The 13,698-nt window shown below is 39.5% G+C and overlaps 1 protein-coding gene across 4 annotated transcripts in view; it reads right to left on the reverse strand.

Moving 5' to 3' along the window:
- Positions 1-13,698, reverse strand: part of TENM2 (teneurin transmembrane protein 2) — a 737,821-nt gene that overhangs the window by 220,072 nt on the left and 504,051 nt on the right. For all 4 annotated transcript variants that reach the window (XM_036391814.2, XM_036391811.2, XM_036391822.2 and 1 more), the window contains one exon: positions 4,130-4,339. In XM_036391814.2, the coding sequence (XP_036247707.1) occupies positions 4,130-4,339 (210 nt within the window). The remainder of the gene's footprint in view (positions 1-4,129; positions 4,340-13,698) is intronic.

Here is a 13,698-nt window from a genome sequence, read left to right on the forward strand (position 1 = left end):
TGTGGTTATGCTAGCTATGATTGATGTTGCTTCTCCAAATGATAAACCAATCACCCCGATGATGTAATGTCATTCTAAGAGTGTTATAATCACATTTCTCTCAAACTGGGAGTTCTGATGAGTTCTAACAAAGATTTATTGTAGATTAAAGGCCTTCATAACATCAACAATAGATTGCTCATTTGATAGAATATTTGATTAGGTAGTTTTTTCACGGAAATTATTTTTTTCCATATATATTAAGCATGGCTCTTGTGAAGGGCACAGGGCAACACATGGGGATGAGTGGCCCCTCATATCCAAAAAGGTTCATCTTAAACCTGTTGAGGAGCCACCTGTAATTACAGAGCTTGAAGCAAGAGAAATATCCAATCAGACCAACAAGAGGAAGCTTCTATAGGGTCCTTAGTAGATTACGCTATTTCATATAGTGTATTCATGTCCAATATGAATATTTCAAATATTTCATATTCAACATGTACTTTGAAGACTAGGATAGAAATATTTAAAGAAGCAGCTAGAAAATGCTAGAGAAAATTTATGAATGATTGACAATTGTCTGGGATCTAAGCCTTACATATAAATCTACAAGTCTTCCTTTTTAACCCAAGCCCAAATTTAAGCAAAATATTTACATTTAATTACTGTCTCTCAAATTCAAATGTCTGGATCTATATTGCTAGGTTCCCAAAGGAACTAAAAAAAATATACTAAAATAATTTAAAAAGAAAATTGAAAAAAAAAAAAACCCACAACCAGAGCATGATCAACGTTTTCTTGTCATGTAGATAGTAAAAGCCACTCTGAAAATCTTTCAAGGATAATGATAAGCCACAAAAAGTAGTAACTTCCTCCAATTTAATGTATAAGTCATTATCGGCTGTATTTTCTTATAAGCTCTAAAAAGAAACATTGTAAGAACTAAAGAAAAAAAGTGACACCACTAGGAAATGCTCATTATTTTCCAGAGGATCCATTAAGTCCAGAATAACTCATGCTACAGAACACTCTGTGGTGATCAAGCCTTTATGCATGTGTGCATAGTAAAAAAAAATTTAAAAGGACACCTGCATTTTATACCATGAAAATTAAAAGTAATGTTTTATATATTATATTACTGTTTATTAAAGAAGTAAATGGGATATGTGGGGAAAAGTGTTAAAATGTAGAATAAACAAAGCAAAGCCAATCAGAGGATGCCAGAAAGGTTCTTTGGATCAGCCCACAGAAACAACTGTTAAACACAAAGCTTTTCAGGATACAAAGAAACAGTGATTATGATTTAAAATGAAACATAAAGAGCTCTTACATCAAATTTTGTGACATTTTTTTACTGCCACTTCCTTCCTTTGGCTTCCTAAGAAAAGCCATGCTGGTCCCCTCAGTCCCAGCAGTGGCTGTAATTACTCAAGTATCCACCAAGTCTCTTTTTTTAGCTCACATTCCTTGACCTTGATTTTCTTCTCCTTATTTCATCCCTCTCCCATTTACTTTTTCCATTCCCCTTTAAAATCTCATCAACTGCTTGATCCACCACACCTTTCAGACAGTGTTCTCTCACCCTTTATTCCTTCCTTCAGCTGAGAGCATTCCCTGTCCTGAGCTCTGAGACAGGCAAGCATTCCCCCCTGCACATAGGTACTGATCCATCACCAACCCAGGAACCAGAGCTGCTTTTCCCATGAATATCCCTTGACACTTCTCTGCTCTAAGGTCCCCTGTCATTTTATTTCCCTGTTGGACTCACAGGTGCTTTTGTGAATCTCCACAAGCTGACCTTGTTCTTAGCACCCTGCCATCACCCACTTTCCTACCCCACCATCTTCTCTGAGTATTTTAATGTCCTGTGAAAATTCATTAGGAAGCTCCAACTTCTTCTCACTGTCTTTCAAGGAACTGCTCACCATGCAGGAACCTTCCCTCTTAGCCTCTGCTAGGTAAAATGCTTCCTTGAAGGCATTTAGTGACAGATTTTCTGAAAACACAAAGACCCTTCAGATAGCTGGATCACCCTTTTTCAGAAATGGCTTAGCCCTGCAAAATCCTCTTGAATGTTTCTAAGGCATGAAACTACACTGACTCGAAGATGAATTACACCCAATTCCAACCACCTCCCCATTTCCATGGCTTCTACAGAGTTGCCCATTATAGACTTTGAGACCTGCAGCTCCCAGATCACCTTGCATCTCTTAAAACCCCCACAAAAGTGGCATCATATTTTCCAATACACTCAAGGAGCAAGGAACCACACCCAATTTCTGAATTATTTGGTATTATATTGCAGGGGTTCCATACTGTTGTCTCCTTATTGGAAGAGTTCCATACCTTCTTGGTGTTTCTCATGGGCAGCTCCTCAGAGCACTGACTCTTTCCTCTTCACAAAGCAGCCACTGACTCCAGTTCCCCTCTCACCCAGCCCCCCCACTCTTTTATAGCATCTTCTGCTCATTGCTTACAGCTGTGGCCTGGTAAAGTCAGGCCTGTTCCTAATCTTTGATAATTGGCCCAGCTGCAACTCCTTAGGAGTAAGATTACTTACCCCTAAGGAGTTGCAGCTTCTAAAGATTTCTACACTATCTTTATTCTTTTATATTCTATCCCCCTACAATTGTTATTTCTTTGTGCAAGGATATTTTAACGTACCTGAACAGTGTTAAAGGATAACTTAGGATGGAAGGAGCCCCAGGAGGTGCAGCACATGTTGCAGTTGAGACAGCCACTATACACAGAGTATCATCATACCATATCAGAAGGCTTCAACCACTTGCCCTTCTTATTCTTTAGCCCAACCTTGTATCCCCTCCTGTTGATGCCCTGCCCCTGTGTGCCCTCTGCTCCCTTTGGTGGTTGCTCAGTGCCCCTGGGCACTCCATGGCTCATTGCTGGCAGTGCTGCTCACCTGCTGCTCACAGCTGTGCCCATGGGCATGGGGCTGGGCCAGCCCCATCCCAATCACCACAAACTCTGTGCCTACAGGTGCCCAGTCCAGTGTCCTGCCAAGCAAAGACAGCTCTGAGGTCAGAGCAAATAGCTCAGGATTTCAGCCAACGTGTTCTTGAAAAGCTCCAAGGACAGAGGCTGGACAGGCTCCCAGGGCCACCTGCTCTAACCCAATGCTTTAGGGAAGAACTATCCCTAATGTCTACTCTGAATGCTCTGTTTCAAATTCTGCTCCCTGCTCACCCTCCCACCACACCCAGCCCCTATTAAAGAGGGTGTTCAGGTGTGCACCCCACAGTCCCAGACCACACAGAACCTCCAGTCCTGCTCACAGCTGCCTCATTACAGCAAATTTACCCCTTGGGCAGACCAGAAACTGCATAGAAGCTCCACACCTACTGTGTTCAGTTAAATAACACACAACATGTATCTCTAAAAATAAAAAAACGTGCCGGAATAGCTTCTTTTGATTTGTCTGTATTTCTAAAAAGGGACTGCATCTTCACTCCTCAGTTTTTGGCTGTCAAAATGAAAAGTCAGCACCTACTAATAAAAATTAAAATTAAAAAAATGAAAAGAGGGGAAAAAAGAAGAAAGAAAACCCTAGGCACTACAGATTCCATGACTGATAGAGCTGCAAATGTTTTAAAACAGTGGCCTGAAAGACAAGAATTAATTTGCTGAAAAATAGCAGATCTTAGTTAAATGTGACATTGTAAGTACAGGACCAGACAGATTCAGAAACAAGAACAGATACAGACTGGCAGAAGCAACATGCATTTTTAGATACAAAACCTCATCACCAAATGATATATTACATTAGCCCATGCAGAATAAAGAACCATTGTGTGTACATTTCTCTCCTACCAGCTGCAACAAGGAGCAGAAAACCTACTTTGAAAAATAAATCCCTCTGATGACAAGAATTCAATAATATTTCTTACACAGCTCCTACCATACTTCAAACTAAAAATCCCTCTATAGTAAAATGAAGGAACACCATCTATGATGGATTGCATTTCCAGGAATTTTCCATTAAATAAACCAGTAAGATTTTCTTTGCCCCATTTCCGTAGATGCTCTCAATTTTCTGCTGATGCAAGAACACATTTGCACACAGTCAAAAAGAAGGCATAAAACTGGCACAAACATGTCACAAACAAACTCCATATGTTTGCAATTTTCTTACCACTGCTGGAAGCCTGCTGTGGCCCTGAACACGCTCTCAGCAGATAAGAATTAGGAGAGAACTCCTCGTCAGGGTTGGTGTCCATGATTTGATGGGACGTGTTGCTGTCTAGCAATGGCATCTGGCAGCTGACTGGTGGAGGGTTATGAGAGCTGGGCAGCTGGGCAGATGGGAGAAGGCTGGACGAGGATGTGGGTGGAATGGGACGACCTGGGAAAGAGGACAGAGGGATCCAAGATCAGCTATGAGTGCAATGAAAAAACCCCAGCAGCCAAGGCCTGGCACTGTAACCTTGCAGGGTTACACTCCAGTACTGCCATGCTCAGCCCCCCAGCCTCCCCACTGGTACCAACCTGGCCCTTTGTACCACATTTCCTGAAATTACATCACATCTCTCCATCTCTTAAAATAATAGTAGTTTGCTGATTGGTTTTTTAAGCAGGAAAATTGATTCAGCACAGGAATCTCTCAGAGGCAGGAAACAGTCCTGCAAAGGCTTTCTTCAAGCCAAGAATGCTGTGAACCTTCCCAGACCCCACTGAGAGATGTGACAGGAGGGGACAGCAGGACTGAAAGGCAATTATTCCACTTTAGAGATGGGCTCAACTGGAATCTGGGCTGGCAATTCTCAGCTCTGCTGTCCTTCCTCTCCCATTGCTTTCCTCACCAGAGCTGTAGGAGCAGAATTTCCTGCCCAGCCAGGTAAATTCCAATCCTGAAGCCCAATCCTAATGGGTATGAAATACTTCAGCCCACAGCAACAATATGGTCATGGTCACACAAAGCAGTGACATCAGTTCAACAACAAAAATGTTCATAATTCTGCATCCTATTCTTTTGTGAAAACTCCCATAACTTTACATTAATCCATTCCATCAAATGCACACAGATGAAGACAGGTTTTTTTTATTGTGGTTTTCTTTTCTTTGCATTCCAAGTTTATCTAGTGCATTGAAAAAATTCTTCATGAATAATTTAAATGTAAGAAAATATGACCTTTGTGATACTGCCAAAGTCTGTAAGGCAGAGATCTGCTACAAATGTTGAAACACAGCAAAACTACATAAAATGGTATATCTTTATTTCCATCATTCTTAAAGAAACAGTAGAGAGAAAAGACACACTGATTTTCTCACTAGCTATACCTTCATTTTCTTGAATCAAGGACCCCTCACTTTATATAAATTGCCCTAAGTTTTGTACCATTAAGTAAATATATGGAATCACATATGAAATTCCAAATGAGGGGGGGAAAAAAACCCAAGAAAATGAAAAGTTCCAGTTCCCACATACAAATTTTATTTAGGATGCAGCAATTAACCAAAGGCACATGTAGATACTGAAAACCACCAACTTTGCACTGCCTGGTACCAGCAAATAACATGAAGTACTTTCTTCCCTTCAAAAACTTTTGAAATGAAACAAATACCAGAACACAGGCAAGTGAATTTTATGATTATTTGTTATTATATTTTTAGCCCTGGATGAATTGTTAAGACTGAATGACCAAGATATTATATGACAGAAATGGATTTAAGCTACTCCATAGTAACTCCCACCTGCAATCTTTTATGCTGCAGAAAATTCAATATGCATTGAATATTTTCATTGTGGACTTGCATTTGTGAGGAAATAATTCTAATATTGATGATAGGAATAATTACTGTTATTCTTCATGATTATGCCGTTCTTATGAAATACAACCATGAATATCCTAAACATTCCAGGGATGTGATTGAGCAAAACCAGCTTCTAATTATTTCTTTGCAATGTGCAGAAGGAAGCAGAGAGGCTGAGGTTTGACACACCTCTGACAGGAACGTGACACTCGTGCCCACTGTGTGCATTTAATTTTCACATATTCTGGCTCTGCTTCAAAACTGTGAAGTTGAAAGAAGCAGCTTTATAAATTCTAAATCTGCACTGGCTGCATGTATCATATGGAAATATATTACTATACTATAAAACTGTTGGATGTGTGAGGGTATGAGATGAAGGAAAAGATTTTTTTTTCCTTTTGTGGAAACTACATATGGTATTTTAGAGCAATTTAGGTACAATTTTGCAGAATACATTGAGAAATGAAAAGAACCCTCAAACCTTGAGAATTCTTATGTCAGGAATGCTAATGACATTGTTACCATCATGAAATAATACAGCCCAAATCCCTGAAGAAAAGGCAAAATGTCTAATTACTGCAGCTATGCTTGTAGCTGGGAGGAATCAGAAGGTATGAAGCTGTTAAAATGGGGCATCACTTTGGTGGGAAGTTGGCTCTTGAGGAGCATCTGCCCATAATCACGTGCTAATGGCAAAACAGAGATGCCTGTGAGCCACAGAGCCCACTGCCAGTCCAGCCTCATCCAATAAATAGCCAAATTTAATTCAAACTTTTCATGTTGGGACATTCTTGGTCTATCACCTTGAGTTTTTTGCATCTACTAAACATTAAACTCCCCCTACAGCCTTACCTACCCTCTTTGAGGGACTCTTAAAGAACATTTTCTCTCTCTCTCCACTCTCAGCCCCTGAAACACACAGGATCTCTCAAGACACCCAGCCTTTTGTAAAATTTGGTGGGAAATCAATTGAAAAATTACTGAACAGGAACAGAAAGACTCCATCAAGCTTTTTTGCTTTAATCTAAGGGGCAACTATCTGTAGTACCACAGTCAAGAGAATGCCTTGTGAAAATCCCAAAGTGTGGGGATGCAGTTAGGCTATAAAGAGCATGATACATGTAATTTATTTGTTACTATACACTCTTAACTGAGAAATAAGGGGTTTGATTTATACTTATATTAATATCTTGGTCAAATAAGTTCAATGTGACATTTAAAAGAACAGAGTAAGCTTTGCAGGTTCTAAAAACCTGTCAGACCCATTCATGTGTCTGCAGACATCCCAACAGTCATATTTTGAAACTTCCCAGCTCTTTAAAATATTCCAAGTTTCCATTGCTTCTCAATGGGATTTGCAATACCCTACAGTCTATAAAAATACTGACATATGATAACACCATATTCTATTACACTGCTGTTTTCAAAAGTTAAATCATAATAGGAGTTCCTACAATTTGCCTTCATATAGTAATATCTTAAAGCTTCTCTGAATAAGTTTTTTATCTAGGTGAGCATTGACAGAATCCTATGTAATGGATACTTACAGTGACAGCAATAATGTAATTGTGTAACACAGTCAAAGAAACATAAACCAGATACAAATGCTAGAAAGGGAAGCAGGCTTAAAGCTGATATATTACATTTTCAAAAGGGAATTGTATCAGTTCTTTCCCCAATATCTGTTCATATGCATGCTCATACTGCATATACTCATGCATGACAAAGACTCGTACAGATACTGAATACAGCATTCCTAAGGCATTTTTAAAAAGCAAGCAGCCAAGAAGAAATAACAAATTTCCTCTCCTCCCACCCCTTTCGCCTGTAATTTCTCTTATCTTCCTTTTTGAGAGTGAAGGAAGAAATGTGGCAACTCTTCATTCAGATTTGGGCTTGCTTTGGGCTTCCACACTACACAGCACCTCAGTCTGCAAGGGCCTTCTTTACCTTTTCACTTATATTCCATTTTCCTTTTAAATCAGGCTCATGTTTCTTCACCAGCTCAGGAATTTTTATGAAACCATTCTTCAATTACTGCTACACTTTAAGTCCCTAGTGCTTAAAATCTGCTGTAGAACCTACATTCAGAAATCAGGCCATGCTCACAGCTGGTAATGTCTCAAGCCCAGACAGGGAAGGAGAGTCCTGTTCATCTCAATCACAATAACACGTTGGGAAAAGAGATACTTCAGTTGCTATTAGCCTGAAAGACCACACCATCACCAGAAGGACAAAAAAAAATAATACAAAGGAAAAAAAAATAGACTGCCTGCAATCACTCCCAGCATGAATATACATAAATAAGAGACACAATCAAAGAAGAGATGCAAGCTGCTCATCAGTTACTGAAGGATATTTGAGATACACTTTTCATACTCTCTGTTCTTCTTCTGCCTTTAAAGGACCTGTGGGGTTTTGTGGATAAATAAAGTCCCTGTGTGTAAAACCCTGGCCTCTATATTACACCATGGTGCATGACAGGAAACAGGGAACCAAAAAAAACCCCCTGGAATTTAACAATTTTGTGCAGCAATCATGGAAATATGCATTCCCAAATGTGTGCACATATTTATATACTTATTTATAAAATGAAGTATTGTTACCCCCACAACTCTAGATATACAAGCATAATATCCAAAAGCATACATAATTTTAAAGATCTAAAGATGAATCCAGACTCCTTAAATATCTATTTTGCCATTAATTTGGACAGGAGGGAAGATCACAACCTGTGTGTTGCCATCTCACACTCTTAAGTTACTCATTTCAGTAAATCCTGTCATTTACCACCCCAGAGTCCCAGGGGTGGTAAATACTGATGTCAAAGCTTCTTGTATCTGTAATGGAATTCTCAAGCTTTTTCCACTAGCAGAACCTCTCTTCTAAGGTGAGACATGTGTAGCAAACATCTGTGTAGAGTGTTCAACCCCGTGCATTTCAGCATCAATGTCATATACCTAAGCAGCATATTGATAACTGTCATTTAGGAGAGAAAATCTTCCTATATGTAGAGGCTTTTATAAGCAAGATCAGCTTTCAAAACTTTCAACAGCTGTTAATTTTCACAAACAAGGGGTTATGATTGTTCTGTTCTTCTCTAAGGATATCTGCCAGTGAAGCAGCTAATAAACATGAATGCCCTGTAAAAGCTAAATTAGTCACATATATTACTATCAATAAAGCCCCTTTGTTCTACAGCTCTGGTCAGAAGGACCAGGGCTCAGGTAGAAAAGGTGGACACAAGCCAACATCTCCCTGTGCAGTCCTTGGCAGGTTAGATTGCAGAAAGAAGGGGAACTTTAAGGTAATTGTTTTTAAAAACCAGCTGTTGGAAGATGTAGTGGCATGCAAGTGTTAATGCAGGAAGCTGAGGAGGCAGAGTGAGAGCAGAAGACTTGTTTCTCCATAACTGATGGCATCAGAAACACTGTGTAAAATACTTAATTGGCAATTAAGATTCTGACATTTACTGATTGAAGTTGCTGATATTCATGTGACACCAATACAATGTATAGGACCCTGTGCAAAGTAATCCCATAAAATGATGTTCGTGAACTGTTTTGATGGACAGGATCATTAACTGCAGTTGCTGCATTGCTCATTTACACCAAAATTATGCACAGAAGGCTAGCTAGCAATGGAATGGGGGGATGTTAACCGAGGTGATAAAAGAGAAGGATCAGATCTTGGCCTCCTTTGCCCCCTTCCATCAGGAAAGCTGGACAGAATCAGAACAAGGACCACAGGCAGGACCTGTAACAGCTCACAGCCTCCTCCACCTAACACATTCACACTACGTTTTCAAGTCAGCCTAAACTAAAGCACCTACATTGTCAGCATTGCTAAGTTCACTGTAAAGAGTGAGAAAAGCTGCTAAATGTGTCAGGAAACAATTAGATAAGTAAGGTGTACATTTTTGCAGTGCAAAGCACTACAAATTAAGCAGGTAGCTGATGAAGGTGAAACTTTCCTGAGGTACAGCACATTCAGCAGACTCTCCTCTTCCTCCCCAGAAAAACTGCCTTCTGCAGAAGAAGACAAATATCTCCTTCTAATATGTATGCACAGCACTGCTCACCACTGGCTTGGGCCCTCTCAAGCTGAGTTATATTTAATAAACCAAATATATATTGTCCTAACTGGCACAAGGAACTTCAATATTTTGTACTTGGCGAATTAGCACAGGTTAACTGACATGGGTGGGGAGCAGCATGTGTGATTTTTGTAGCTCAACTGGCATCTGTGCTTCTGTGCACTGGGGGCCAGCAGAGCCCCAGCAGGAAAAGCTCTGCCCAGGGGAGAAAGTTCTTCCCCCAGAGGCAAGCAGGCCGTGCTGTCTGCTCCCAGGAGAGGCAGGAGCTGCCAGGGGTTAGCCAGGGGCAAGCAGCAATGCCCAGCCAGCTGTGCAGAGCATTCCCTTAACCCCTGACTGCAGACTGCATTCAAGTGCTGCCTTGAGAAGGCTGACCTCGAACAGAGCTAGGCAGAGTAAAAAAATTAAGCAGGGATTTATTAAAAATCAATGGATCCACCTTGGGCAGCACAAGAGCCCAGCCAGGGCTACACCCAAGATGAACCCAAAACACTCACAAAATGCATGACCAGTTGTAGCCATGACATTTTATGAAAAATCCTTTCCTTAGGATTTTTCCTCCTGAGAAGCTGAGAGGCCTCAGGAGCAACATGTAACCAATGGTTATCTGCTGCTGTGGAATGCAACAGGTGCATCTGGGATTGGGCTCATGTGGTTGTTTCTCATTAATGGCCAATCACAGTCAGCTGGCTCGGACTCTCTGTCTGAGACACAAGCCTTTGTTATCATTCTTTTTTTTTCTATTCTTAGCCAGCCTTCTGATTAAATCCTTTCTTCTATTTTTTTAGTATAGTTTTAATACAATATATATCATAAAATAATAAATCAAGCCTTCTGAAACATGGAGTCAGATCCTCATCTCTTCCCTCATCCTTGGACCCCTGCAAACATGGTCACAACCAGTCATTAAGTCTCTCACTTTTATAAGTTCTGGTCCATTTGCATATTGGAGTTAATATTCCAACTCTAGCTTTAGGTTATGAAGTTCCATCCTCATCCTCCTTGTTTTTCTCTCTTGAATTGAGCATTTATTTATAATACTATTTACTATATGGTTATACTTTCTGGGCCTGGAGCTTGTAACAGTTGTCCTTGGTCAAGCTGGAGAAGGATTGTTATGTCTACCCACCCTGTGGAGAGAACTCACTAACACTTACTGTGAAGCTTAGAGCTACACACGAAAGCAGCACAGAATCTGAAAAACATGAAAACTAAAACTTAAGGCATCACAAGGGGGAGAGACAAAACAAAAGCCCCAAATGAAGTACGTGAGAAAAAGAGGGAAAGGAATCAAACAGTCTGCGATCATTTTCTTCAGCTCCAAGTTGTTTCGTCTTGCCTAAAGTGCTGCACTTCTTCTCTAGGGCAAACAGGATTCAAAAAGAGCAAAAGATAAAGATATAAATCAGGATTTGGATGACAGAGAGTTATCAGTGAAGAAAAGTACTTCCAGTCCTCCTGAAGCTCCTATCTCCGAAAGCAAACAGGCACAAAACCAGCCAAGCTAAGAAAAAGATTTTCACAGAGTCTATTTCACAAAAGTCAAAGGAGAAAACAGGGTCTTTCTAAAAGCCCACAGCTGTTTTCTGATGTGTGGAGGTATTTTTCTGCACCACAACAGACAGTAAGGGCCAGTAAGGATGCAGCTGATGCCATCATATCATACCAGGCAAAGAGAAAATGGTGCTGAGACAATTAAAAGAGAATAGCAAAAGAGAGATTTAGACACAGTAAGTCATCATCTGTGATTTACACCACAGTGAATCAGCAAAGGCAATTTTAGTACCATGGGTTTGTGTTTTTCCCATTTAACAAAATTAGTAACTCCCTACATCTTGCTTAGTTTTCTCAACATTTGTTCAAAAACAATTAATTATTTATTTTACAAAAAGCAAAACAACAAACCATGGAAATATATCCATATTTAATGTATTTCTTCTCCCTCTCCTCTGAAGTAAAACCATTACTGCACAACCAGGAATACAGTCTGAGAACTGCAGGTAATAGAAAAGGGAAAGATGAACAACCACCAGCAAGTCCTGATCCCTGTTTTTTTTTTATTACAGATCCATTCTAGAAGCCTGTTTAAGCTTTGTTATCTTCCTTAAACCATTTGACCTCTGTACATGATTAATATTTTCGGCAGTACTGCATATGTGTAATCTTTGAATATGAAAATCACTGTACCAACAGAAGATATTATCATTGCAAAAACTCTGCAGGAGAATGAGACTAACTTGGAAATCAATCACTTCTGACTTCCAGTGCTGAAGTTAAATTATTTTTTCTAAGCAATCCATCTAAAAATGTATCAGTTTTATGAAATTTGGATATTAAAAATAAGGAGACAGTCATGACTTCAGAATCATCTAAACCAATTCAGTATGTAAAGGAATAATTTGCTGCTGTCAAAAGCTAATGTCACTTAATTCTTGTCTTGTTAAATCATCTGATGCCCCCTTCTTTTTTAGTTAAACAAAGATAAATAATAAAAGCAATTTACAGCTAGATGATGTTAGGGTTCTGCAGCTGTTCAATGTCTTCTGGGCAGATTAGATTTTGTAATGAGAAGTTACAAGCCTCATTTTATAAAAGCTGTTGCTGTCTCGGGAAAAACATCAGTGAATAAGATTAGAAAACCCTTTTCCTTCATGAACCTATTACACTCACAAGCTGATTACTTGGCATATGTTTGATACCTTCATAGCTGGAAAACAGTAATTTGTTTCAATGATTTTTTCCCATCACTCATAAAGTCAAAATGTCTCCTCTAATATTACCCTACCTCTGATTCAGCCAGGAAAACCAGAGACAAATCCATGGGAGGAAAACTCACACCAAGCAGAATTAATTTAACTTCCCTAAAAAAGGTTCTACTGAACTAACTATAACTAACATTAAATTGTAACAACTTATCAGCTGCCTGTTCCTTGTGGGACAAAAATAACAATCTAAGATTAGGAATGTATTTAGAAGAAACTTATTGGAAGATCCACAACCATATGTGAATGAACTTTATGCTAACTTAATAATATCTGCAGCTTTTAAAAACTGGGAAGAAGGAAAATTCCCTGTTTACCAATCTTACCAGCTAAACATTGGTGTCAGGGAATTCCACTAACAAAGGGGTGGTAATTAGGCTCTGGGTAGGTAATTAGCAGGCACCCTGTGAAATCTTCCCTCTCAGATCAATCTAGAATTACTTGATTTCATCTTCATTCAGAGACACCAGGAGTTCAGACTGAGCTGGGCTACAAACTTGTTTCCACTATCCAAACACCTTCTGTTTACCTTCACCTTATTTTAGTGAAATTCTAGGTACTGTTAAACAACCACTCACACCATCTGCACTGCATATACCCCTGAATGTTGGCTTTATGTCTATTACAGGAATTTATTTCCAGGGATGTTGCAACACTCAGCATTTCAAGTGCCTGGAGTCACTAATAGGTGGGATAAATAACAATATCTTGAACAAACATGAGGAAACTCCAACCTGTAATTATTTAACAACTCTGTGAGAGTGGTGCCTAGTCAGTACTACTGCTGGGAGTTGGAAAATGATTATGGGATTTGTGTTAACTCTTTGCAGCCCACTAAAAAAGCAGCTCCATTTTCTGGAGGAAAAATGAGAAATGAAAACAAGGCTTCACATGACCCACATTATGTGAATGGCCAAATACTTTAAATAATATGCTTAAAATCTGCTCTATCATGTGCCAGTGCTATATTCTGGCTGATTCTGCTTCAGGCTATTAAAGACTACTTTTCTTGGTTCCACCTACAGTTATTAAAATATGGTGTTGCTATTTGCTTTCTAAATGTGTGGTGAACACAGTTCTGAATTAGTGCTA

The sequence above is a fragment of the Molothrus ater genome, chromosome 15 (genome assembly GCF_012460135.2).
Source record: "Molothrus ater isolate BHLD 08-10-18 breed brown headed cowbird chromosome 15, BPBGC_Mater_1.1, whole genome shotgun sequence".
Taxonomy (NCBI): domain Eukaryota; kingdom Metazoa; phylum Chordata; class Aves; order Passeriformes; family Icteridae; genus Molothrus; species Molothrus ater.